Here is a 24,127-nt window from a genome sequence, read left to right as displayed (position 1 = left end):
AGCAAGACATGAGTTCACCTGATATTGAGTTGAACTTTCTGAATAAACCGTATATTATAATTAAAATGTTTTTATGCTCATTTCGTGAATATTTGAAAGATCAACCAGTGGACATGTGTGTCGTTTTGTTTTATTTAATTTATTAGAAAAGTTGCAAAAATTATTTGTGGTTGAATAGTTAATTCATTAATTAATAAACTTCACTCAATATGAGCCAAACACCAAAAAATATGACTTTTCTTACTGAAAATTATTTTTGGAGGTAACTTTTTGGACCGATTTCTTTTTTTTTAATTAAAACGAAATAAATATTAAAAAAATATTTTTTTTCTTCATTATTTTTAAATTAAAGATACTTTTTTTTGTTGATAAAATCATTTTTTTTATATTTAAAATATATTTTTCACTGCAGTGTTGGCAGTTTTTTTTACTGAGCAACTTTTTTTAAATAAAAAAACAATTGAATTATTGAAAATGTATGTTTTATTATAGCAACGGTTTTTATTAAAAAATAAATTGAATCTAAGAAACTGTTTGGATTAATGCTACTTGTTATTAAAACGTTTTTACTGAAGCAACTTTTTTTTATTTAAAACATTTTTTTTTTAATTTTGTTTCTTTGCCGTGTTAACTACAATTTTATTTTTTGATATCTTTTTTTTTTTGTTAAAACGAATATTTTGTATTGAATCAACTTGATTAAAACAACTTGTTTATATTGAAAATATACTTTGGACTGCAGTGTTACCTGCAACTTTTTTTTTTTATTCAAAATAGTTATATATTTTCTTAAAGGCAACTTTCTTTAATTTCAAGCTACTTTTAATTAGTTTGAAAACATTGTTTTTTTTAAAGCAACTTTTTAGGGGATTGAAAATATATTTTGCATTAAATTAACTTTTTTTTGATTGAACAATGTTGAACCAAACTTCTCCTCAGATGTAGGACCATACAAGAGTTTGACACAAGGACTTGAAAAAGGCGTTTATATAAAACAAACACTGGACAAACAGACGTATAACGCGACAACAACACGAGAACCTGACGACACGAACGCGACTCCTCGTTCATTTTCCCAGTCAGTCCGAGTCTCCTTCCTCGGGTCCCACGGCTCCCACCGCCCCGGCCAGTTCCTCCTCGCTGCCTCGCAGACGATCGCCTGGAAAAAAAAAAATCATCGTTTATAATCCCATCGAGTCCCATGATGCACTGGGGCAGACGTACGGATGAGCTCGGCGATGGCTCTCTGCGTCCTTCGCTCCAGCTTCTCCAGCTTCTTGGCCACGTCTCGCTTCAGATCCCTGCGTTCAAGAGCGTGTCAGAGAGAACGATGGAAACACTAAACAACGCTCTCACCAGTCTGGTTTCCTCGGGGCCAGGTTGGCCAGGTCCTGCAGACGGAGAAGAAGCAAAGGTCAACCATCGAGCGACCCGCTTGTGGAGCGACAAACTTACCACTTCCTGGATGATGGGCTCAGGGTTCCCCGCCTCCAGCTGATCTCGCACTTTATCCTCGACTGTTGGAGGAAATTAATTCAGCTCGAGTCGAACAAACCGTCACTGAACTCACCTGACGCAGGTCTGGCTTTAGGGACCTGCCTCTCCTTCAGCTCCTCGTCCTCGGGAGTGTAGTTCCTCAACTTGATCTCCCTGAACACAAAGAACGGGATGTTTTAGTGACTATACGATCCGCTAGAGGGCGGTATAAGCAAGCGTATTCAGAACTGTGTGAAGAAGAAGCAGCTGCAGCAGCTGAAGGTCTCTTTATTCGCAGGAACTCTCATTAATATGTTGCAGCAACAGCTGAGGACACACTCCTTCATGTCAGAGGTGGTCGTGTTTCATCACACACACATATACACACACACACACAAATTCTTGTTGAGCCTCTCTGGACTGTTGTCTGACCAAGAGTCTCTTCCTCGTTCTTTGAGAGACTTTCATTCTTCATTTTTGCCTTTTCTTTTTATTAATTAAACGATGCAGTATTGATAACGTCATGTAAAGAGCCTGAGAGGAGCTTTAACTCTGGAGGGAGAATTCAAAGCTTTATTGACTTGTTTATAGAACAGCGTTGACATTTGAGGAAAATGAACTGATGCGGTGGCTTTTTTTTTTTTTTCATGGAAGTTTATCAGTGTCACCAGAATATTAAATTTAAACATTTCTGTTGGAACTTTGAATTAAAAATAATGTTTTAAACACTAGATATTTTTTAAATATTTAAATATAATTGAATTTGTTTTTTAATCATTAAAAAATATATAAAAATGAATGCTCTATTAAAAAAAAAAAAGTTAAATTTGATATTCTTATTCTAATAACTAAAATATATATATTTTCTGAATTGTACATTTTTCTTACATTTATATATTTAAAGGGTGATTTAATAAAAACATAGAATGCAGAAAATGTACTGCATTTATGAATTATCAAACTATTTGTAAAGAAAATCCCATTCCTTTTTAAAATGTGATTTAAAAAATATTAAAAGTCAAATATTAAATAAACAAAATCAACCTTTCAATATAGTTGACTGAATTAAATTATTAAAAATATAAAACATATCATTATATGCTTAGAAGAAAGGCAACATTTCAGCAAAATAAATAAATCAAAGTATCAACATTTTAAATTATTATTAAATATTCTGATGACACCATTGTTTAAATATATTTTCTGTCTTTTCTTAATAAGCAATGACCCACTTTGTGGAGTGAATACATGCAAATAAAAGTGGTGTGCGTAATCCACACAACAAACAATAGCGAAGGAGTACTACACAACTTACTTGTTCTAGTTCTACGACAATTATAGGCGTGGGTTTTTGATTTGTGACATGAAAATTAACTGTATGACGACGACGTCCTGTCTTCATTGTGTGAGCGATGATTGTGTCGCACAACTGTAATTGAAGAGAACTATTCTATTAAATGTCTTACTACGAAGGTTTGTCGTCACTTGACATTTGGGTTGAGACACAAATGTTTGCCAAAATCTTTTAGCCGTCTCGGTCGCTGACCGATCAAAAATTACACTCACCAACAGGAAGTACGAGTCTGATTGGCGTCTTTCGGTGTTTGGATGTTTACGTGTTGTAATTATATTTGTCCTACTTCATCAAATATCACTTTTGCTTATTTGATATACTTAATTGTTGACATCCATTATTTGGCCCTTATCTTATCTTAACTTAAACACGGACACTGATCACCATATGAACACTAGATGTGTGTATCAGCAAGACTATGGTGATACTATACTTACTAACAAAACAATATATTCGTATACTGTATTAACAAGGATATATTTGTAGTATTGTATTGTAGTACAGAACACAGGACTCTTGACTAGGTGGTAACTGCTTTCATTCGTTTTGAAAACAAATATGTCTAAACATCAACTATAAAAGCTGGAGTCACTGTATCCTCTCGTCCTCAGTCATCGCAGGATCTTGTGGGATTTCATTGTACGCTGTAAACATTTGTACGCGAGTTGTAAATAAATTAATAATTATTTAATAATAATACATTTGAAAATAAAAACATCTAATAATATTATTTAAAACACAATCTATAGAAGACCAATCAATATCTTAAGACGTTTTTATTTGTTCAGGCTTTTCCTTGATTTTCTGGAACTCCTGTTGTGTTATCAGTTTTATCTTGACCTTTAAAGTTTAGACTTTATTGAATATTGTTTTGATTGTTTAAGTGCTTTGTGAACCTGGTCTGGAAAAGCGCTATACAAATAAAAATTACTTACTTACTTACTATGATAAATATGTATTAGGATTTGTAAGCCCCTCAAAAAAAAGAAAAGAAAACAGATACAGTTCTGTTAAATATCAATACAGTATCTTTAAAGGAAAGTTACTATTTTTAATTGTATTTACACGTTTTCTCACATCCCTCAACATAATTGTTATAAATTTAATTTGTGCCAAACAACTGGGGGCCACAAAAAACAAAGAGTTTCAGTTTGACACGCGCGAGTTAAGGGGTCTAACCATTTATCAAAGCCAGGTATTTGTGGAGCGCAAACACACGAGTGTCACCCTCTTGAAATAGCTTGGAGTCGAAGCAGCAGCCTTCAAGTGTTTACACCATATCCAGCTACCTGTCATCTACACCTAAACAAACACTGGTCGCCATCAACCTCCTGAAGCCTCATCGTCAGTACGAACCAAAATATCAACAAACTAGTCAAGTAACCATCCTAAATCCCACACAACTAAATGTCAAAAAAAAAGTTATTGACGGACAAGTAAAGCCGCTGAAGTGTTTTCATTGTGGAGAGCAAAATAGAGATCTGTCCTGTTGGACAGCAGGAAACGCGAGAGACACTCCCCTCCGTGTTGTTGGTTCACAGTCATTAAATATAAACAATGGAAAAAAGGTCCTGTAGGACAGGAAAGATGGCTGCTTCTCCCTTTTCTGACAAAGTGAAGTGAGCTGCAGGATATTTGAGCAGCCAATAGCACGTGGCCGTGAGAGAACGCAGCGCAAACACAGCCTCAGATGACTGAGGCCACTGAGAGAAGTAAAACAGGAAGGTTCCCACAATGAACTTCCGAGTAATACGCTGAGATAATCTTAGAAAACAGTTCATTAACAATGCGTATTCATGATCCTTTAAGAGAAGAAATCTTTTAGAGGCGACAGAGTAAAATTCACTTGACTTTAAATATCAAGACCGAGACGTTCACTCACTGTCTGTTCACTTCAAAGAAAGGGTGTAACTTTAATTACCTTCTCCATACTAGAAATTATTAAATTAACTGTAAGAAATTCCTTTTCGCACCAGTCGTAGTGTCAGTAATTAAACCAGACTCTTGTGTTAGAGCACATTCAACACAACATTGTTGAATCTACTTATAAGCTACATAATCATTAAACTTCTCATAACACTTTGTGCTCAACTATAATTCTCGAAGGTGTGTCACAATGACCCGCCTCTGCCCGAGTTTAAACCCCATTCTGGTAAAACGTATAAACACACACCAGGGCGTGTGATCGATGACGACAAATTGTTTTAAGCTTACCTGTGCCTCTCCTGGTCTGCATCCTCGAGTGAAGCCTTCTTCTTCTGAGGTTCACCATCATCTTGATCTTGGACCTGTTTTGACAATAGACGGACCTTAAACTTCCAAACGTTTAACACAATATTCTACAAAATAAACACAAAGTTGAGTTGAAGTTCTGCCTCAGATTTCTTACTGCATTAACTTGGCTCATAAAAATGTTTATACATCCTACAGCTTCTGCTGAACACAAACATAAGAAGATATAATGGAAAGTAAAAGGGTTAAAATCTATCTATCCATCTAAAAGAAATGTAATTGTTGAGCTTTTTTCAAAGTAATAAAGTACTGTAGTTTAAGGTATAGTACTTTATGAAGAAAAAGGTCACAGCTACGGTTAGTTTATCATCCCTTTGCATGTTATTAATTAACCCTCTACTAGTTCTCCTTTCATCTTTGTGAACAGGAGGGCTGTAAAAGAAGGAAACTACTTTTTATTTACTTTGACAAGATTTCAAACCTTGAGGCTTATTCCTTTCTATCCCAAAGACTCGTTAGAGAGTATTTAAAGAACCAAACTTAATCCCTGCAGAAAGTTCCTGTTTGGAGATTATTCTTGTTTGTTATCAAACAGGGGAAATAGTCACAGAACGGTTTCTAGCTCCATCACCAACTATGCAAGAAGAGTTTTATGAGAAGCAACAAAACAGGTTCCATTGGTGCTTAAAGAGCCACCAGGTAAATTAAAAGTAATTGTTTAAATACAGCCCTACCACCATAAAGGAGTCGTTGAGAAAAAAATTCCTAAATAGAATATGAAACTTGTTTATCCAGGAAAGTTAAAAGGACGCCATAGCTCCAGTTTAAGCCAATTAAAATAGTTTTTACTGCGACTCTTATGTGGCGATAACAACCTAAATTTGAACGTCACTTTGTATTGTTCAGAATCGATAGTGTCTCAGAGACAGCCGCGTCACCCGATCTCTTAAATGCTGACATAGAGCAAAGGATTAGTATCATTACTAATGAACAGCTGTCGCCTTCTGACCGTTTTGCAACTGTTGCCTTCAGGGATTCCCTGGTTTAATCAGCTAAAAGTGGCTCAACTAATCATCGGACACTTGTTCTGTCATACGTTTCTTGTATAATCACAGATTGCACATGCTGTAGACAAACTTCGGTTAGTCTTAGTAATATTTCTGGTTACTATGAATCGTAGATTTTAAATAGCGGTTCTGATACGATCATTTTGAAACCGTTTCCTGAACGATAACAAGATCAATTCTAACAATAGGAAAATGGCATATTTTAAGCTTTGGTAAATTTCCATTCCAAGCAAGGTATCCTTACAAAAGAAATGAATAACAAATCATTTCAAGTGTAAACAGAACTTGCTAACAAGTGACAACCTTACCTTACCTTACAAATTGATCTGATGTTCATAGCTCTGTAAAATACAAGTTTTTCTTCTTCATAAAAGTCCACATTATATTAAATCAATCTTGGCACCGAAACATTAAGCCTGTTTCGATACTCTGTACTACCTAAGCATTTCTGTCTGTGCCACAGAACAGCTGAAGTTCAATTTAGGCCTAACTGTATGCATCTTCACGTGAAAAAGCTATGACATGACACTGTAAGTAAGTTGTAAGCAAATAATTTGTATTTATAGAGCGCTTTTCCAGACCAGGGTCACAAAGTGCTTAAACTATCAAAACAATATTCAATAAAGTATATACTTTAAAAGTAGAAAAAAAGTTGTAATCGAAGTCAGATTTGGCCACACAGACAAATAACAAGTTTACGTCATATTGTAGGTTAACATAAACAAGTTGCATTTTCATTATTCTTCCGCCATTGTCGTTGACATTAACCGTAATAAAGATAGAAGTGATGAATTTGGTGACATATATTGCAAATTATAACGATAAATAAACAGTTACAGGCATGTTAAATTAAACGTGTTATGATGTATCAATATACAATTTAAGATACAATCACACACGAGCAACACAAAATTGCTGATATCTTCAATAAGGAGTTTATTAGCAGGTTGCTAAAAACAAAGCAACAACGAGGGAAGTTGTCATTGTAGCTTCTTCCGCGTCTTCCCCATATCTAAAACAACCATATACAATGATAATGATCTTGAAAATATAAGAGAAGAAAATTGTTTGAATACTTTCTAATGTGTATCATGCGGCAAAAAACTTTAGATTACTTTAACTGGTCGTATAAACTATTATTTGGGGGAATGCTAGCGTTAGCCGCTAAGCTAAAGTATCTGGCAGATGAAGTGTACCCTCTAAAGATAAAGTATAAAAGCATATAAACTTCTTTTTTTAACACAAAACTTACGTTGAGCTGTTTACTCCTCAAAGCTTTCAGTCTTTCTTTCCTTTTGAGCGCCTGTTCCTGCAGAGAACCAACTTCTTTCTCCATGTTTACACACACACACGCCGCTCAGTAGCCTCTGCGATCCATTAACTCTCCTGGCGAGGATGAGCAATCGAGTGTCGAGCTCATCGAGCGCCTGCTGAAGTGGCCTTAAGTTTGCAAATTCGACTATAATTCTGCATTAAATTCAACATTAGATTCAAGTAATTCATAATATTTTATTGTTTTAAGTATCCCAACGTGTATTTTTAAGAACATTTTTAATTTTATTTGCAGGATTGTAAATTGTGTAAAAGTAAATAGAATTTTAGCAGTATACATTATGAAATGTCAAACCAAGGAGTGAAATACTACTTCATGGTATTATAATTGCAGGTCACACATGTGACAGAGAGGCACTGTCCCACCCAGGGATGGTAGTTTGGAATGTAGGCCATTGCCATGGTAATAATACAGCTGCCTTATGCTTCCCTGAAACCGTGCTCATCGTGACCAACCTTTGTTTGTGTTTATTCAGGCAGAGACATTTTTATAATCACATGATTTAATGATTGAATGTAGAGAGAGATCATGATGTATAATTGTGACTTATAGACTGTGCTTCTCTGTATGGTTAGTGCTATGTGTCATAAGAAACACTGAACAATATCCAAACATGGAACATATACAATCTGAAGATACTATGGAAGTATACCCGTGTCAACATTTATTGTTTCTTTTTAATTTAATTTATGTAATGTAATTTAATAATTCGATTTTATTTCAAAATGAAAGCTTTTCTTACACACAGAGTTTGATATTCAAATTCCAATGGTTCATTATTATTTTAATTCCTTTTTTCATTTTATTATTTGTAGCCTTTTAAATTCAATAAAATATGATTAGATTTGTTAATATGATTAACAAAATGTGATCAAGTAGCTCAGTCCTCTTTTGGAATTGTCTGGTGGCACTTTTATAACAACACTTTTATATTGAATTGAATGGGCTGTATTTAAATGACTATTACATTTAAAGGGTGCAAATAAAAAACATTAAATTCAGAACATGTACTTGTTGTATCAAACTCTATGTTTAAAAAAACAACAATTCATTATGAATATTTTTAAATTGTAGACTTTAAATATGAAATAAAAACGACTTGAAACTTTCCATTACTAAAGCTATTACATTAATTTATTTGTAATTAGAAAAAAACAACTTAATGATTAAAAGAAAAATGGATTTCAAACATTTTAAACGGTAGATGTAGTGGCTCAGTGCTCGATTGGATCAGTCTGGCACTTATTATAGTAAGTAAGTAAGTAAGTAAGTAAGTAAGTAAGTAAGTAAGTAAGTAAGTCATTTTTATTTGTTTAGCGATTTTCCAGACCAGGGTCACAAAGCGCTTAAACAATCAAAACAATATTCAATAAAGTATATACTGTACTTTAAAGGTCAAGATAAAACTGATAACACAACAGGAGTTCCAGAAAATCAAGGAAAAGCCTGTTCAGGCTTCAGATGTTTCTTAAAGGAGTCAGTAGATCCATCAAGCGCAAAGAGAGAGGAAGATCTTTCCAAAGCTTAGGAGCAACAGTCTGGAAGGATTTCTCTCCTCTTGTCCTGAACCATATTAGCAACATTTTACACTGAATTGAAAAGGATAAAAAAAACATTTTTGATTGAATTTAGAACATTTATTTTTGAATAATTGTAACAAGCATATCATTTTATATATATTTTTTAAATGCATTAATGTAGAAAATATAACATTTTCTTTTTTTTAACTTGTTTATTGTCAATTCACATCAATCATAGATGACATATCCATAATATGTAGTATACATACAACAAGGTACTCCTATTCAAGTCACCCATCAGGTAGATATAAGAAACACACTAATACAAAGGCAAATCAAACTACAGAAAAATAAATAAAATAAATGAAAGAATACGAAAAATAATAAAAAATAAACAACCTTTACCTTGAGACAAATTAAGATGGAGAAAATATAAAATTTTTACTGAAAAATAGCATTAAATGGTCTTTCAAAATAAGAAGTATTGAATTAAATTGTTAAATCGAAAGAAACTTAAACTATTAATAGGGAAATGATTGAATTAAATTATTTAAAAATATATATATATTAAAGCAACATTTCACACAAATTCAAAGTTTGAACATTTAATTCAATAGTTGAATATTCTGACATAAATAACTTGTCAATCATCTGTAGAAGTCCCTCTGAATTAACGTGTGTGTGTCTCTTTAAGAACACCAGCACTACCTGTGCGCTAATGCATTCTTGTGTTGACATAGTTGAGGCTCACTTCAGAGTTCAGAACCGTCTCTGACTGAAACCACATCCTCCTCCCTCTCATTATTTAATTCTTCTCTCCATTTTCATCTCATATACTTCTCGTGGGATCCGTCGCTACCAAGAAGAAAACTCTCCACTAGGAAGAAGAACACGGTCCTCTGAAGGCGGACATGGGTGTTCCGCCGCAGACGCGTTTGTTCCTGGTTTAAAATAATTTCGACAGTTTTTCTACATCTGTCACAAAAGTTTCCACATCGATCAACTTAAGTGTGGATTATTTTTTAATTTTATTTTTAATTTTTGGCTCGTGAGGCAGGAATGGTTGCCCGGCGCGCGCCTCGTCCTCCCGTGTGTAGGAAACTACTCGAGGACGTGTTTAATAGTGTTTTATTCTTGTGATAAAAACCCCGGAATACTACTAAAAAAAAAACAAGGATGGCGTCGAAGGAGAGACTGTACGAGCTGTGGATGTTGTATTACACGAAGGTGAGTCTTTTTGACACCTGTTGCTAATGTTATTACACAGTTATTATCATAACTAATGCTAATAGCCATTAGCTTCCGCTCACTGGACTTAACTGTTTTTCATAGTTTTTTCACCTTCGAAAACACGTGAATTATCGATGAAAGTTTGCCATAAAAAGCAGGTGATAAAAGGACAACTTTATTGGAGGAGGTGGACGTTTGGTGTCTGTACCTGTCGCGCAGGTGTTCACTCAGGTTTCTTCCTCTTCCTGTTTCTCTTTGTGTCGCTTCCTCGCCTGTCACACACCTCAGCAGGTTTGTCTGTCAACCTGTTCAACCGACGACACAAGTAACTAGTTAACCCAGACTTTTAGGTTGAAACGCAACTCAAGTCTTTGAATGCAAGGTTCGGGGGCCTATATCCGGCCGTCAATTGATTATATGTGGACCACACAAGCTATACATACAAATAGTCGGCTTTGAATGTAATTAAATGTTATTTTAAAGTATTTCTAAAATACCATATTAATATATTAGGTGAACAGACATTTGCGTATTTTCGTATCACTTATAAAAAAGCATTTCCATTTGTATCATAATCCATAGCCAAGAAATTCCCAATTCAATATATATATATGAACTTATCAACAAAAACCACTAACTCTATAATGGCTTTTTGTTTGTATATTTGTTCTTTACTTTTTTTATTAGTCCTGTTTGCAAGTACATCCTTTTCCTTAAAATAACTCTGAAGTAACGATGAACTTTTTAAAATAAACACATGCCTATAATCATATTTTATTAGGGTTGTTGGGAAATATCCATATTGCGATATGTCGCGATGTACTTTTCCACGATACTGTATCGATATTTGACAGCGGTGTATTGAATATTGAAGAAACCAATTACCACAGTATGGCAGTATATCACAAGATAGATGGATAGATGGACAGATAGATAGATAGACAGATAGATAGATAGATAGATAGATAGATAGATAGATAGATAGATAGATAGATAGATAGATAGATAGATAGATAGATAGATAGATAGATAGATAGATAGATAGATAGATAGATAGATAGATAGATAGATAGATAGATAGATAGATAGATAGATAGATAGATAGATAGATAGAGCTTTATTGATGTAGTATATTGTATTTTTGACCCTGCACTCTTGCCAATACGCACTGCTATATTCTATATTTAAACAAATAATAGCTTATTAGGTTTGTTATGAAATGTCATGTCATAATGATATACCCTTATTATCTTATTTTTTAAGTTTTGTTACTTTTTTCTATTGGTTTGACGGACCCTTACAACAGTCACAGTATAAAATGTGGCCCCTGGGGAAATGTAATTGCCCGCCCTTGGTCTATATACTTAGTTTTCATGTCTAATAAAACTCAAATGAATTCCGAGTTCCTTTATAATAAAATATTCGGCTTTTTTAAAAAAAAAATATTAGCGTCATATTACACTTGTTCTGTACTGGACATGCTAACTGTTGTTCTTGATACCATGTACTGAATATCACTGAAGTGTGACATTGAATCTGGTTTCAAATCCTGTTTGAATTGATGAGGCTGAAATTAAAATATTGTCAGGGGACTTTTTAATTAGAGCACACGAAGACAAAGTGATCCAGTATTTCACTTGTGGAGGAAGGAACAGCTCTCGTCTAATACCGGAGCCCGACTCTCGCTGTCTTCTTCTGAGTCATTGATTTTTTTTTTTTTATAGTTTGTCTAGTGCGTGACAGTTTTGTTTCTGGTCTTCATCTTCTTGCTGCTGATATATTACTCTCAGGTACTAGCTATAGCCGTGACGATAAACCTTCTGTCTGGGCACTGAACCCATCTCAGCAACAGGGAGTGTAAAGTATAAAATGCAAGTATAAACTTGATGTACAGTGGTCGTTTATTATGGAGCTTATGTTTAAAACAAACAGTTTCTTTTTCACTTGTTTAAATTAAAACAAATCGACATTGCAAATGTGGTTCCATCCCTCTTAACAACCTTCTCAGTACTGATACCTGAACAATAATGCTTTGCCGCCCAGCCAACCAACCACAGCAGTCGATCCCGTTTGACATAGCAACATGGACGTACAACTTAAACACGGTATTTTAACGACCACTTAGTCGTCACTTAATAGAGCAATGTGTAGCAAGGCATCGTGGGAGTTTACTGCCTCGTTGACACCATAAGTGAGGTGCAGTATTTATGGCTTCCCACCAAATTCTGTGGTTGCGTTAAAGTGAATCTGTGGTTTAAATAACGGTAATAAGTAGCTTTGCCGTTCATACTTGAGGTTTACTACGATATGAAGTACAGTGTGCAAATAAATAATAATAATAGTGAAACCAAAATATTGTGGAAGGGAAACTGTATTTAGATAAGGAAACTAACATATAACCTTCAAATTAAGATATACAGTATTTTCGAGGCAATATATTCAATAAAAATATTAAATAATAGGTGTTAATGTTTAATATAATATACAAATATAATATTTAAAAGCATCCCTAACCCCTTAATATGCAACAAATATTATGAAACTATTGAAAAGGGGAAAAAATGAAGAAGTAAAGCCAAAATTAAGAATACATTTCAAGATAAAAATAGCCTATTTTAAGATGTATATGAAAATAATTGATCAGATTAATGTTTAAATACTATGATTTTGTCTGTATGGGTTTGTATGATCACGTCGTCCAAGTTGACATTGTCCGTGGAATAGACGAATAGGGCAAATACTTTCACAAAACCCAAGAATGTAATAAAACTTCAGGAACAACTTAATTGATGGAATTAGCCTCATATGCCTGACAGATGTGCGCTCATGTCGTGTGTGTGTGTGTGTTTGTGTGTGTGTGTGTGTGTGTGTGCGCACAGAACTGGGAGCAGCTCGCACAATAGTGACAGAAGCAGTTCTCACAATGCACAATTATAGTAAACGCAAATAAATACATTCCCGGCATCTCAAAGTGACTTAATGTGATTCAGGTAGCCTTGAGTCAAGTGTCACCACCTCGCGTGAGTCACCGGGAAAACAATAGAACTTTGGAATGGGTGCAGAACTGCCTCTCCTGTGCACTTCCCTCTTTGTGTGTTTTTGTTGTGCGCCCGTTCGTCGAGTTTGTCCATCGCAGACACAGCTTCTGTCCGTGGGTTTGTTTAAGAACCAGTTTGCAGGTTCAACGTGATCTTCAAAGGCGTAAAGAAATGATTAGCTGTGGAACTTTTTTCTTTTGATAACATGGAGCTCTTAAACATATTTTAGACTCCCCCTGGTTTTGTTTGCAGTGAGGATAAAAAAAAAAAAAACTTGCTGGAGCTTGTATGTGGTGATAAAGGAGCTGCTTCCTCCAATTGTGCAAGAAATCACACCCTTTTCTCCAGTAAGATTTCTGCATCACAGATGATTTGGAACGCCGTGTAACTACAGATAATAAAAAAGGAAAAACAAGATGATAGATAATCGCTTTGTCATTTGTCTGAGTTGCGGATTTGCAGTTAAAACTCTCGACCAGCCTCACACTTTGTCACAAAATGTCAACAGGGATTAGTTTTTCGCCCTCGGAGCTAATTTATCTCAAATATTTTGCACACATGGGTCTCTTCTTTTAAATCGCTTTAACCTTTCAAACCTCCGGATACAGTTTATCTTAGTTTGTTTTAAAAGGCGGTCAGGGAGAAGCTCATACCAGAGCCACAATGGAAACATACCGACAAACGTACAAAGGAACGTCTGATCTTATCCGAGGGACTTGAGCAGTAACAGTGTGTAGACGCTCCTGAAGCCACTTGTTTTTTGTTGTCGTTAGTCTGGTGGTATCATGCGAGTCTTTGCTGCCTCACTTTGGTTTTTACAGGCTATTGTTTTATTTTTTTGTGTGACTGTACTTGCGACAAAATTAGTTTGCAATAAAATCTTTCTTTACAGACTTAGACATGTAGAATTCAAAGTATTAAGAAAGAACTATAACAACAAAAATGTGCCAGTTGGATTAGTTGACTACATTTACCTGTAAATCTTAACTATAAATTTGTTATAAATATGTGTTTTTGCCCCCCCCCAAGGATATGTTAACTTTACATTTCTGGCATCCATATTTTCAACCAGTCATACAAGGAGCCAAAATATTCAAGCAAACAACAAGGCAGTGGGTCAAACACAACGTGTATTATTCAAACTCTTATAACCAGTAGTACGTGTTTTGGTGTAGTCTTTTCATCCTTGACGGCTCATTATATATCTTTGTTTGTCCTCAAATTCCTTTCCTTCAACATCAGTTTAATTCTTATTTGAGATCTCTGTTTAATTGTTGGTATCTTTTATCTGTGTTCCCTATCTTATCTTAGACATTATCATGTTTATAGATAACCGTATTAAAGGGAATCAATCCTTTTCATGTTTTAATAGCCGTGTGCTTAATCAACATCCATGTAAAGCCCTTGTTTACTTCTTTCTTTCTTTTCTCAACCAGTTTTATCAGTGAATTTGTAACTAGTGGCCCGGTGGTTAGCTGATGGTGATATCACAAAGAGCCTCAGTTCTCTAACAACTACAGTCAGTTAAATAGAAATAACATTTGAAACTCACTGGGATATTTTAAACGGTTGTGTTCTATATATTCACACTGGGCTCACAAACAGTGACCCTACTGTAGACATTGCACCGATAACTCTAACGACTTTATGACCAGAGTTAAACTGGGTGTGTAGAAAAAAAAACATTGAACGAATGAACTTATTTATTTTAAACCTTTTCCAACAACATTTTTTAAATTGTTTGTACAAACAAAATAACAAAACATCATTAAACAGAAAAAGCAGAATCGTCGTTCGGAAAAGGAGTAGGAAGTAAAAGTACTTTTTTCATTTCCTACCCCTTTTTAATTATTCTTTTGTTTGTGGCACATTACCACATGTTTTTACACATATATTCATTCAAGAGATACATGTATATTAATATATAAACACTATAACATCATATAATGTAATATATATGCTAAATAGGTATGAATACACATGATATACATAATATACATTATTACTATCATAATTGGTGGTCCTCTTCCATATACTTGTTTATAAAAAAATGTTTTACCTTTTTTTAAACAGATTTATATTTGTACTTTGTTTTATTTCTGTCTCCAGACTGTTCCACAGAGTCACACCACAGCTTGATATGCACACAATTTTCATATATTGATCGATTTGTTAATTATGTTGCAATTAAACATCCGGCCACTAAATAGCAGCAACAATCAAATCTGAGGACGAGAGGATACAGTCGTCTCCAGCTGCTTTTAAAGATGATGTTAGGACATATTTTAGTTTCAAAACGAATGAAAGCAGTTACGACTTCGTCAAGATTCATGTGGTCTGTAAATTCTGCAACACCAGAGTCAAGTACTCGACAATACTACCAATATATCCATACAGTATCGCAATATATGGCAATATATCTAATCATTGCCCCGGTAGCTTGATACGCATCGTATCCCCAGATTCTTGCTAATATACACCCCGAGTTAAAACCTTTATAAATAAAATACTAAAGCATCTCCTAATGGTTTAGTTTGTTGTGATAAAGTGTGTTATTATTACCTAGTAATTACTTCCATAGAGGCTTTATTAAAGCCTTGAGTGGCGGCTTTGGACCAACGATGGTCTGACTAACACAGCTGTGGACCCTCCTCCTCCTCCTCCTCCTCCTCCTTCAGTCGCAGCGTTTACTCCTCGGCGAACTGAATAACTCTCTCTTTGTCCGGGTGATGTATGATCGTATAATGCACGACCATCGACTTGACAAATGCTGCGATTAAGACCAACCCAGCAGAGCTTGGTGACTGAAGAAGAAGAGAGAGCTAGAATCTTTTTTTTTCCTTCTGCGACAAACACAACTCCAGGCATTAGAGTCGACGCAGATGCTCGGCCACAAACAAAAACCCTGATTTAAAAAAAACCAACAACAACACAATTCATCAGACCAGGTTGTTGCTGTTTCGTCGTCTGTCTCTATATTGCCACGACCTCACCCAACAAATGACGACTGCTCTGGTCGATAATATGATGATTATGGTCAAACTCCAGGATGTTTCGCGTCTTCACCGGTTCAATCTATTTTCTATTTAATTCAATTCTTTAGTCCGTACACGGAGGTTTCCATGGAGAGTCGTGTTCATATGGCGCCAAGTCAAACTGCAGTTTTTAGACGGAAACTATATTTATAGTTTTCAGGGGGATGAGATGGAATGGGCCGTTGTGATTGAGAGAGGGTGAAGAAGAAGAAAGAAGCTTTTATGACATTTGCTGAAGACCTTTTTGAATGCAAACCATTAGTTTAAGAGGCATTTTTGAATCCTCATATATCTTAGAAATTGAATTAGAAATCATATAAAATGTGCAATATTTTCGTTTTTATAAGTCAAGCAAACAACATAAACGAAAGAAAGTCAACCTTTTTACTTAATTAAGGCAGATGTCAACGAAAAAACTTTAATATATATATATATTGTTTATGACTGCACAGCTAATGTGATGACTCAGCCGGTTTACGTTACATAAACTTTCATTTACAACTCAATAAGTCAGATTTTTACAGAAGAATCAAATACATGTTTTTTTCAAAAATCTGGGCCACAACTCAGAAATAGCTGTTTTATTATAATAAACTTTTTATTGCCAGGGTATAAAGAATACTACATGTTGAGAAATATCGTAAATTGCAAGAACTTTTTTATTTTCTGATGCTGAAGTTTTTCAAGACATTACTAAAAGTTATTCTTTTGACGACTCACTGTGTGAGAGAATCGTCAGGGTTTTTGTGCGATTTAGTAACTTCTCCGCCATATTTAGTGGCTGGAACAGGAATTATCAAAATATATAATAATAATAAATCATCTTTTATATAAAAGTTGTTTTAATTTATGTTTATAATAAGATCGTTGACAGCAAATGGAACCTCAAAGATGGAAGAAATACACATAAATCAGGCAACATTTGTTCTAAATTAAATAAATAAATGTACAAATTTTACTCTCAATTTAGATAAACATTGTTGTGTTCCCTGTGGGTTTCATAAACTCATAATTAAATTCAATCAAAATCTTGCCAACTATTTGGTGTTTTCAAACTAAATGAAAAATGTCTGTTACCAGACCAAAAAACACTTAAATTCTATGCTATTAATGTAAACAGCATTCGATCAAACAAAATCATTCTGTTGGTCGGAAAAAACTAACTGATATTCATTCATTCATTTTCTACTACTTTAACCCTTTAATCGGGGTCGTGGGGAGACTGGAGCCTATCCCAGTATCATAGGGCGAGAGGCAGGGGACACTGGACAGGACACCAGTATGTCACAGGGCAAACAAAGATGGACTACCATTCATACCTATGGACACACACACTCTCATTCCTATGGACCTAATTTCCCAAAGTTCTCAATCAACCTCTGTATGTTTTTGGACTGTGGGAGGAAACCGGAGTGCCCGGAGTAAACCCACACAAAATGGGGAGAACTTACAAATTATACACAGGAAGGTCACAAGTTGGCTAGGCCTGGAAGCGAACCAGCAACCTTCTATTCATAAGATTCAGATTCCGATAACGAAAAAAAATTAGTGATCATTAAAATCTGTTGTAATCAATAATATTTGCGATGGTACTTCAGTAAATTACCTCTTTATATTGAGAAATGTCTAAATGACACAAGGTTCATTACGTCTAGTCCCCATACATCAGATCAATCATCGTCTGCAGTTCATCATCACGACAATTTTTCATAATTGTCATAAAAGCCTATGATTACAGACTGAGCAGCAGCAGCGACGGGAAATTAACCAAAGCCGAAGGAGTGTTGCACATACTTTTGAATCATCATTTCTGTCTCAGGATATTCACACAGGTGTACGATTACACATTTGTTCTAAAACAATAAACCGAATATAATATTTTGGATGAAAAAAAGGACAGGAAACACAGTTTGGGATGAATAATTTTGAATAATTATCTCTGACTGGGCTCTAACTGGATAAAATACAGATTTCTCACTGAATAAAAATGTGATTTGTATGATAATTTATTTATTAATACAGACTGTGTGCAGAACACAATATGGAGCCCGACATTATCACCATAAATTTATTCCTTTATGAGGAAGTACTGCATATTTATTGAGCGAATGTATTGTCAAGTGAAATATATTCATTTAACGTGTGGTTCATTATTCTCTATAACTTTTTATCAACATGTATTCATGGCGTTTTTAATCCATACGTTTGTGTCTTCTTGTTTAGACTATTGTAACAGTTTATATTTGTATCTTAACAAGAAGGAGTTGTCTCACCTGAAGTTAATACAAAACTCTGCAGCAAGAATTCTGAGCTGCTCTAGTAGAAGAACTCACATTTCTCCGATCCTTAAAACTCTTCACTGGCTTCCAGTTTCTTTCAGGATCAACTTTAAAATTCTGGTTCTTACTTTCAGATCTATTCATGGCCAGGCTCCTCCTTATGTCTTAATAAATATATATTTTAATTGTGTATTGTTTTGATTGTTAAAGCGCTTTGTGACCCTTGTCTAGAAAGGCACTTTAGAAATAACCATTACTTACTTTCTTACTTACTTACTATTGTTTTAAATACATGGCTCTCAAATTACGGGAAGGATTGTTTCAAAATGAAAGTAGATTCATGTTCATGTTTATGTAGAGACATATAAAGTTGTCAGTGTTTAATATAAGATAAGGAATATAGATTATGGATTTCAATATTACGACAAACACAGAGATAATTACGATAAATTGAGCCTCAAAGAATGAAAATAAAACGTTAAAATCAGACTCATACTGCTCGATAGCTGAATATTAATTTTGTTTGACCCCCGCGACAAAAGATTTAGGGTCATTCTGTGATTGAGATCTTCATCAAGGGCCACATTATACACAGTGGCTATTGTGAGGGGACATCAAGCATAATTAAAGGAGTGAAAATTAGAAAATAAAGTAATAAAATCAAGCTAAATATGCTTTAATTCTTATTTTATTGCTTTAGCATAACTTTTATTTTCTTTTAAATCGAATATAAAAACACTATATTTTTTAATATTCCCTCAAATCCTATTGTCAGGGAATTAATACTCAAAAGGAAAAAAGGGGATAAAAACCCTGATATCACATTTAGAGAAATCATAGAAATAAATACAAATTACAATTGTTCTTTGACCTCATGAGGGCCACAGAAATACAGTTTAAGGGTCACACTGTCCCCAAGTCTGCTCTAGAATAATGGACAAAGGTGAAGAAGAGAGTGAAGGCAAGGTGGAATGTGCTTTGATGTTTAGTCAAAGGGTTAAAATAAGGACTGGAAGGAGAGTTTGAAGTGTCAGAGATGAAATACAGAGATTTATATCGGGAGTTTGTTAGATTTAACATTTCTTCCATGTTTTAAAGTCATTGTTTTGACACATCAAATGTCATTTTTTCTTCTTCATTGTTGCTTCTTTCGTCATATTCATCTGTGATTGATCGTCACCAGATTTACCTCGGTGCACGACAACACACCTAACCAAAAGAGGAAGGGGCTTGTCAAAAGGAAATAGAAATGTGTCAAAGCAACACATGTCACTTCCTGACGTCTTTGCTCAGACGTAGTGAAGGTTAGATGTTGAGACAGATGATCTAGCAGAGGAGAGAGAGTTTCCCAGCTGTCCCGGCAGCAGCGACGCACAATGAGAGATGGACACGCTCACAAGTCCAGGCCAGTTGGTAAAGTACTAGCTTTATTTATAGCCGACTCGACATGTTTTTGAGCGGATAACCTGTCGCCGCTCAGCCTCGTTCGTGTCTTCGAGTTTCTATTCTGGTGCGTGGTTACAACTTTTGTCATCGTCGTCGCCGACGACAAGAATCCAATGGAATATTTTCTTTTGTCGTTTATAGAATATTATTCCTGCACAAATGAGTGACTCACAACGCCTGCCTTTGAGTCTCAAGAGTGACGAATGGAAATGTTCGGCCTCGTTCCTGCTGAAACGTTTCTAGATGTTCAGAGTGACAGATTCTCACCGCCTATGTTATCATGTCGTTCACGGTTGTGAAATATGTGACCTTTTTTTTTTTCTTCCTTTCGTGTGCTGCGTGTCGTTTAGCTTTCTGATGATAAGCGAACGAGGTTTTTACTTACTTTACTACATCTTCCATACATTTGTGTAACATATCTTTATATATTTATTATATAGATGTTATAGTTGGAGGCTCAAAGCATAAAAACTAGTAACAGAAAATATCTTTCGATTTCCTCCCATAGCTTAGTCTAGATTAATTGTTGACACGCCTAATCTCCATCGCTTTCTCAAGAACAGCCTTTTGAACGGCATCATGGGTAATCTGTTTTTTTTTTGTTTAGCTAGTGTTGAATGTAAGCCACAGAAAATGACTTGACAGGTCGCTTTTGGAGTTTAAACTTATGAATAAATTAATTTGTTTGTTTGTTTTTGAACATAAAATAAAATGTAATATCAAATGACAAAAAAATAAAAACAATAAAGCAGTTCCCGAAAAATAAATGGGTAGAAGTAAAATGTAAAGGACCATATAACTTTCTTAATTATCTAGAAATTATTCAATATTCTTAATTAAATTACCAAATTAATAGTTTTACCAATATCCCCGGTGGATATTATTTATTATTGGTAATAATTTTATAGTTTTGAGTTAACTAACTATGTCTTTATTGCCAGGTTTTGTTTGTTTTTTGGCTCAAATTTTTATTGAAGCTAATTCTCAAATTATTTTATTATTTTATTATTATTATTTTGAGGTTATAAGGTTGAAGGTCAAATTCCTGCACTTTTACCAAAATGACATAAGTTAGTTTCTTGAGCCAACAAAATACTTTATCAATAAAGTTATTTTAACGATTTAGTTATTTTCTGTGTGTTTTTATGTCATAATGACAAATCAGTCCGTTGGCAGAGGTATGCACAGTCTCATTGCATTTCTACTTTTTATTCAAACTGTCGATAAGGCCTCGCTCTAATCTTCATGTGAGGAAATACTTCTGTGTAGATTGACTATTTGTGGACCAGAAACCTGCCAGACCGGTTTAGACTTGTTCTATTGATTGGTAGCCACCCATGGTTGTGGTTAAACGATGTGATCCAGTAACAATTTTTGTAAGACCGAGTCTGGATAAAGTTTTTCCAAATGGAACTTCTAAGTCAAATAGTTTATCTCGTTTAAAAAAAAAGATGCTGGACCTCACAGATAAAACCCAAATGTCTTCGTCCAGCTCTGGAATGTGCCGCTCTCTGGCTGAGATAAGGATGGAAGCGACCTTCAACACTGCAGACTTCACTCTAGTGTAGCTCAGTTCATTCCTTGAGGGGCCGGAATAGTTTTCTGTTACTGTTTTGATACAAAGAAAAAGGTTGTTGGTATGATTGGAAATCTTGGGAAAGAAACTCGAATAACAAGGTCACCAGGATGAATAAGGTTATTTTAAAAGTGTAATTATGCCCACACTGTTTGTCTTTTTTCTTTTTAATTGCTTTTAAAAAAGTAAATAAAGGTAAATTAGGCCACAGAACAAAAAAAAACGTGTAAAGGTTACATAAAGAATTTAACTATTGACAATTTAACAAATAGGGGTGTGTATTGGCAAGACTCTGGCGATACGATTCGTATCACGATACAGGGACAACATTACCATATATTACGATACTGTAGTAACAAGGATATATTTGTAGTATTGTCAAGGACTCTGGTGTTGCAGAATTTACAGACCACATGACTCTTGACGAAGTCCAAACTTCTTTCATTTGTTTTGAAACCAAAATATGAACCAAACATCAGCTTAAAAAGATGCTGGAGTCCACTGTATCCTCTCGTCCTCAGTTATCTTGGGGATCTTTGTAGTACTGACCAAGTACTTGACTCTGGTGTTGCAGAATTTACAGACCACATGACTCTCGATGAAGTCGTAACTGCTTTCATTTGTTTTGGAACCAAAAGTTGCCAAAATATATAAGAGTCACTGTATCCTCTCGTCCTCAGTCATCGCCGGGATCTCACAGGATTTCACTGTTCATTTAGGATGTAATGACCGTTGATAATAATTGTAAATCATTTTATTTCATACAAAATTACTCTAAATATGAACCATAAAAACTAGGATAAAAAAAATCAATATTATTTGAAAACCAAAAATATGCATTATTTATATATATATTTATACACACTAATGTGTATTCCAAATTGGAAATCTCTTTATTTAATAGTATCAATATTTTCTTACACCTCACAAAAATATTATATATTATGTGTTTTTCTTTTTAGTTTTACTCGCAATGGCCTGTTATAGTGTCAGGTTTCATGTATACAAGGATTTTCTTTACATTTATGGACACGAGATTCTGAATTAAATGGTTTCAGTAAATGCTACAGTCAGACTTTTTGAAATCTGACATACATGTGAGTTTAAAAAATAAAAATATATTTATTATTGTTCATCTTAAAAGGTTTCTTTGTTTGAACGAAGCTTCATTACCTCCAGTACTTCGCTCTTAACCAACCAGAACATCCATGTTTTGACCGTTAGGTTGCGTTGATGTTTCTTCAGACTCCAGCTCAGGAACTCTTCGCAACATCCTGTTGCACAAATGAGCTCATAAGATGTAGCCAGTGCCCGTTGACATTAAGTACCAAGTACTGAAAGTGTTGCATCTCATGGTTTTGTCCCGGAGTGTTTGTTCTACTCACATGTCCTCCTTGTCTCTCCTCGCAGAAAGATGTGGTTTATCTGCAGCAGTGGCTGGAAGCGTTCGTGGCCTCCTTCGAGAGGCTCATTGACGTGCAGACGCTGGAGCCTCGGAGGTGAGTCGCCGGGTTTGTGGAAAAAAGGAGAACGTTCTGCGAAGATAACTCCCATGACATGTTTGTAAACTCGGGCTCGCAGGGTGGAGGAGTGCAGCCCGGAGGTGCCCCTGATCCCCAGGGAGGTCCTGGTGCTCCTCAGCAACCAGCTGTGGCAGAGCGCCCTGCACCTCTCGGGCCAGAGCAAAGACAGCAGCAGCATCCCTCGTCCACTGCTGCTCATCAAGTTCTTCATCATCGTCTGCAGGTGACTCGGCAACTCTCTGGAGTCGCTCGATTATTTGTCCAGGAGAAGGTGAAAGGTGTTTGTGGTATCCCTTGTGTCGTCTCTGGGTCCAGGTGAACAACCTCCCTGGCGTCCATAAATGCATACGCAGTCGTGGAGGTTGTTCATCTTGACCAACACAAGGGATACCACAAACAAATTTGTTTTCGGGCTTTTGGGTGACCTTGGACCTGAGATAACACAAGAGATACCAAAAATACATTTGTTTTCAGGCTTCTGGGTGACCTTGACCCTTAGATAACACAAGAGATACTACCAACCCATTTGTTTTCAGGCTTTCGGGGGACCTTGACCCTTAGATAACACAAGAGATACCACAAACACATTTGTTTTGGGGCTTTCGGGTCACCTTGACCCAGAGACAACACAGGGGATACCACAAACACATTTGTTTTCAGGCTTTCGGGGGACCTTGACCCTGAGATAACACAAGAGATACCACAAACACATTTGTTTTTGGGCTTTCGGGTCACCTTGACCCAGAGACAACACAAGAGATACCACAAATACATTTGTTTTCGGGCTTTTGGGTGACCTTGACCCTGAGATAACACAAGAGATACCACAAAAACATTTGTTTTAGGGCGTTTGGGTCACCTTGACCCAGAGATAACACAGGGGATACCACAAACACATTTGTTTTCAGGCTTTTGGGGAACCTTGACCCAGAGGTAAAACAAGGAATACCACAAACACATTTTAATCTATTATCTATGTTTCAGTTAGAATCCTACCTTAAGTCTCTGTATAGTTGTT

General features: G+C 35.3%; 2 protein-coding genes across 2 annotated transcripts in view; one reads left to right on the top strand and one right to left on the bottom strand.

Annotated features, from left to right (window-relative positions):
* Positions 1–972: 972 nt before the first annotated feature.
* Positions 973–7,516, bottom strand: ccdc12 (coiled-coil domain containing 12). Its single transcript, XM_087812786.1, has 7 exons — positions 7,382–7,516; positions 5,045–5,118; positions 1,571–1,650; positions 1,456–1,517; positions 1,357–1,391; positions 1,225–1,301; positions 973–1,159 (listed from the first exon to the last, which is right to left on the bottom strand). The coding sequence occupies exons 1-7, from the start codon at positions 7,463–7,465 to the stop codon at positions 1,080–1,082; spliced, it is 492 nt and encodes a 163-aa protein (XP_087668912.1). The 5' UTR covers positions 7,466–7,516; the 3' UTR covers positions 973–1,079.
* A 2,214-nt stretch (positions 7,517–9,730) lies between these two features.
* nbeal2 (neurobeachin-like 2) overlaps positions 9,731–24,127 on the top strand; it is a 53,168-nt gene continuing 38,771 nt past the window's right edge. Inside the window, 3 exon segments of the mRNA XM_087812061.1 lie at positions 9,731–10,209; positions 22,997–23,085; positions 23,168–23,332. Of these exon segments, the coding sequence (XP_087668187.1) occupies positions 10,159–10,209; positions 22,997–23,085; positions 23,168–23,332 (305 nt within the window). The 5' untranslated portion in view covers positions 9,731–10,158.

This window comes from Callionymus lyra, chromosome 17 (assembly GCF_982586985.1).
Source record: "Callionymus lyra chromosome 17, fCalLyr1.hap1.1, whole genome shotgun sequence".
NCBI lineage: Eukaryota > Metazoa > Chordata > Actinopteri > Syngnathiformes > Callionymidae > Callionymus > Callionymus lyra.
Note: the sequence above shows the minus strand (reverse complement) of the source record. Positions and strands in the feature narration are given on the sequence as shown.

Excerpts from the sequence above, each read along its gene's own strand:
- ccdc12 (XM_087812786.1), bottom strand. The coding sequence starts at position 7,465 with ATGGAGAAAGAAGTTGGTTCTCTGCAGGAACAGGCGCTCAAAAGGAAA. Across the intron at positions 5,119-7,381 it reads TGAGGAGTAAACAGCTCAAC|GTCCAAGATCAAGATGATGG; the intron begins GTAAGTTTTGTG and ends TTGTCAAAACAG. Across the intron at positions 1,160-1,224 it reads AGCCATCGCCGAGCTCATCC|GCGATCGTCTGCGAGGCAGC; the intron begins GTACGTCTGCCC and ends TTTTTTTTCCAG.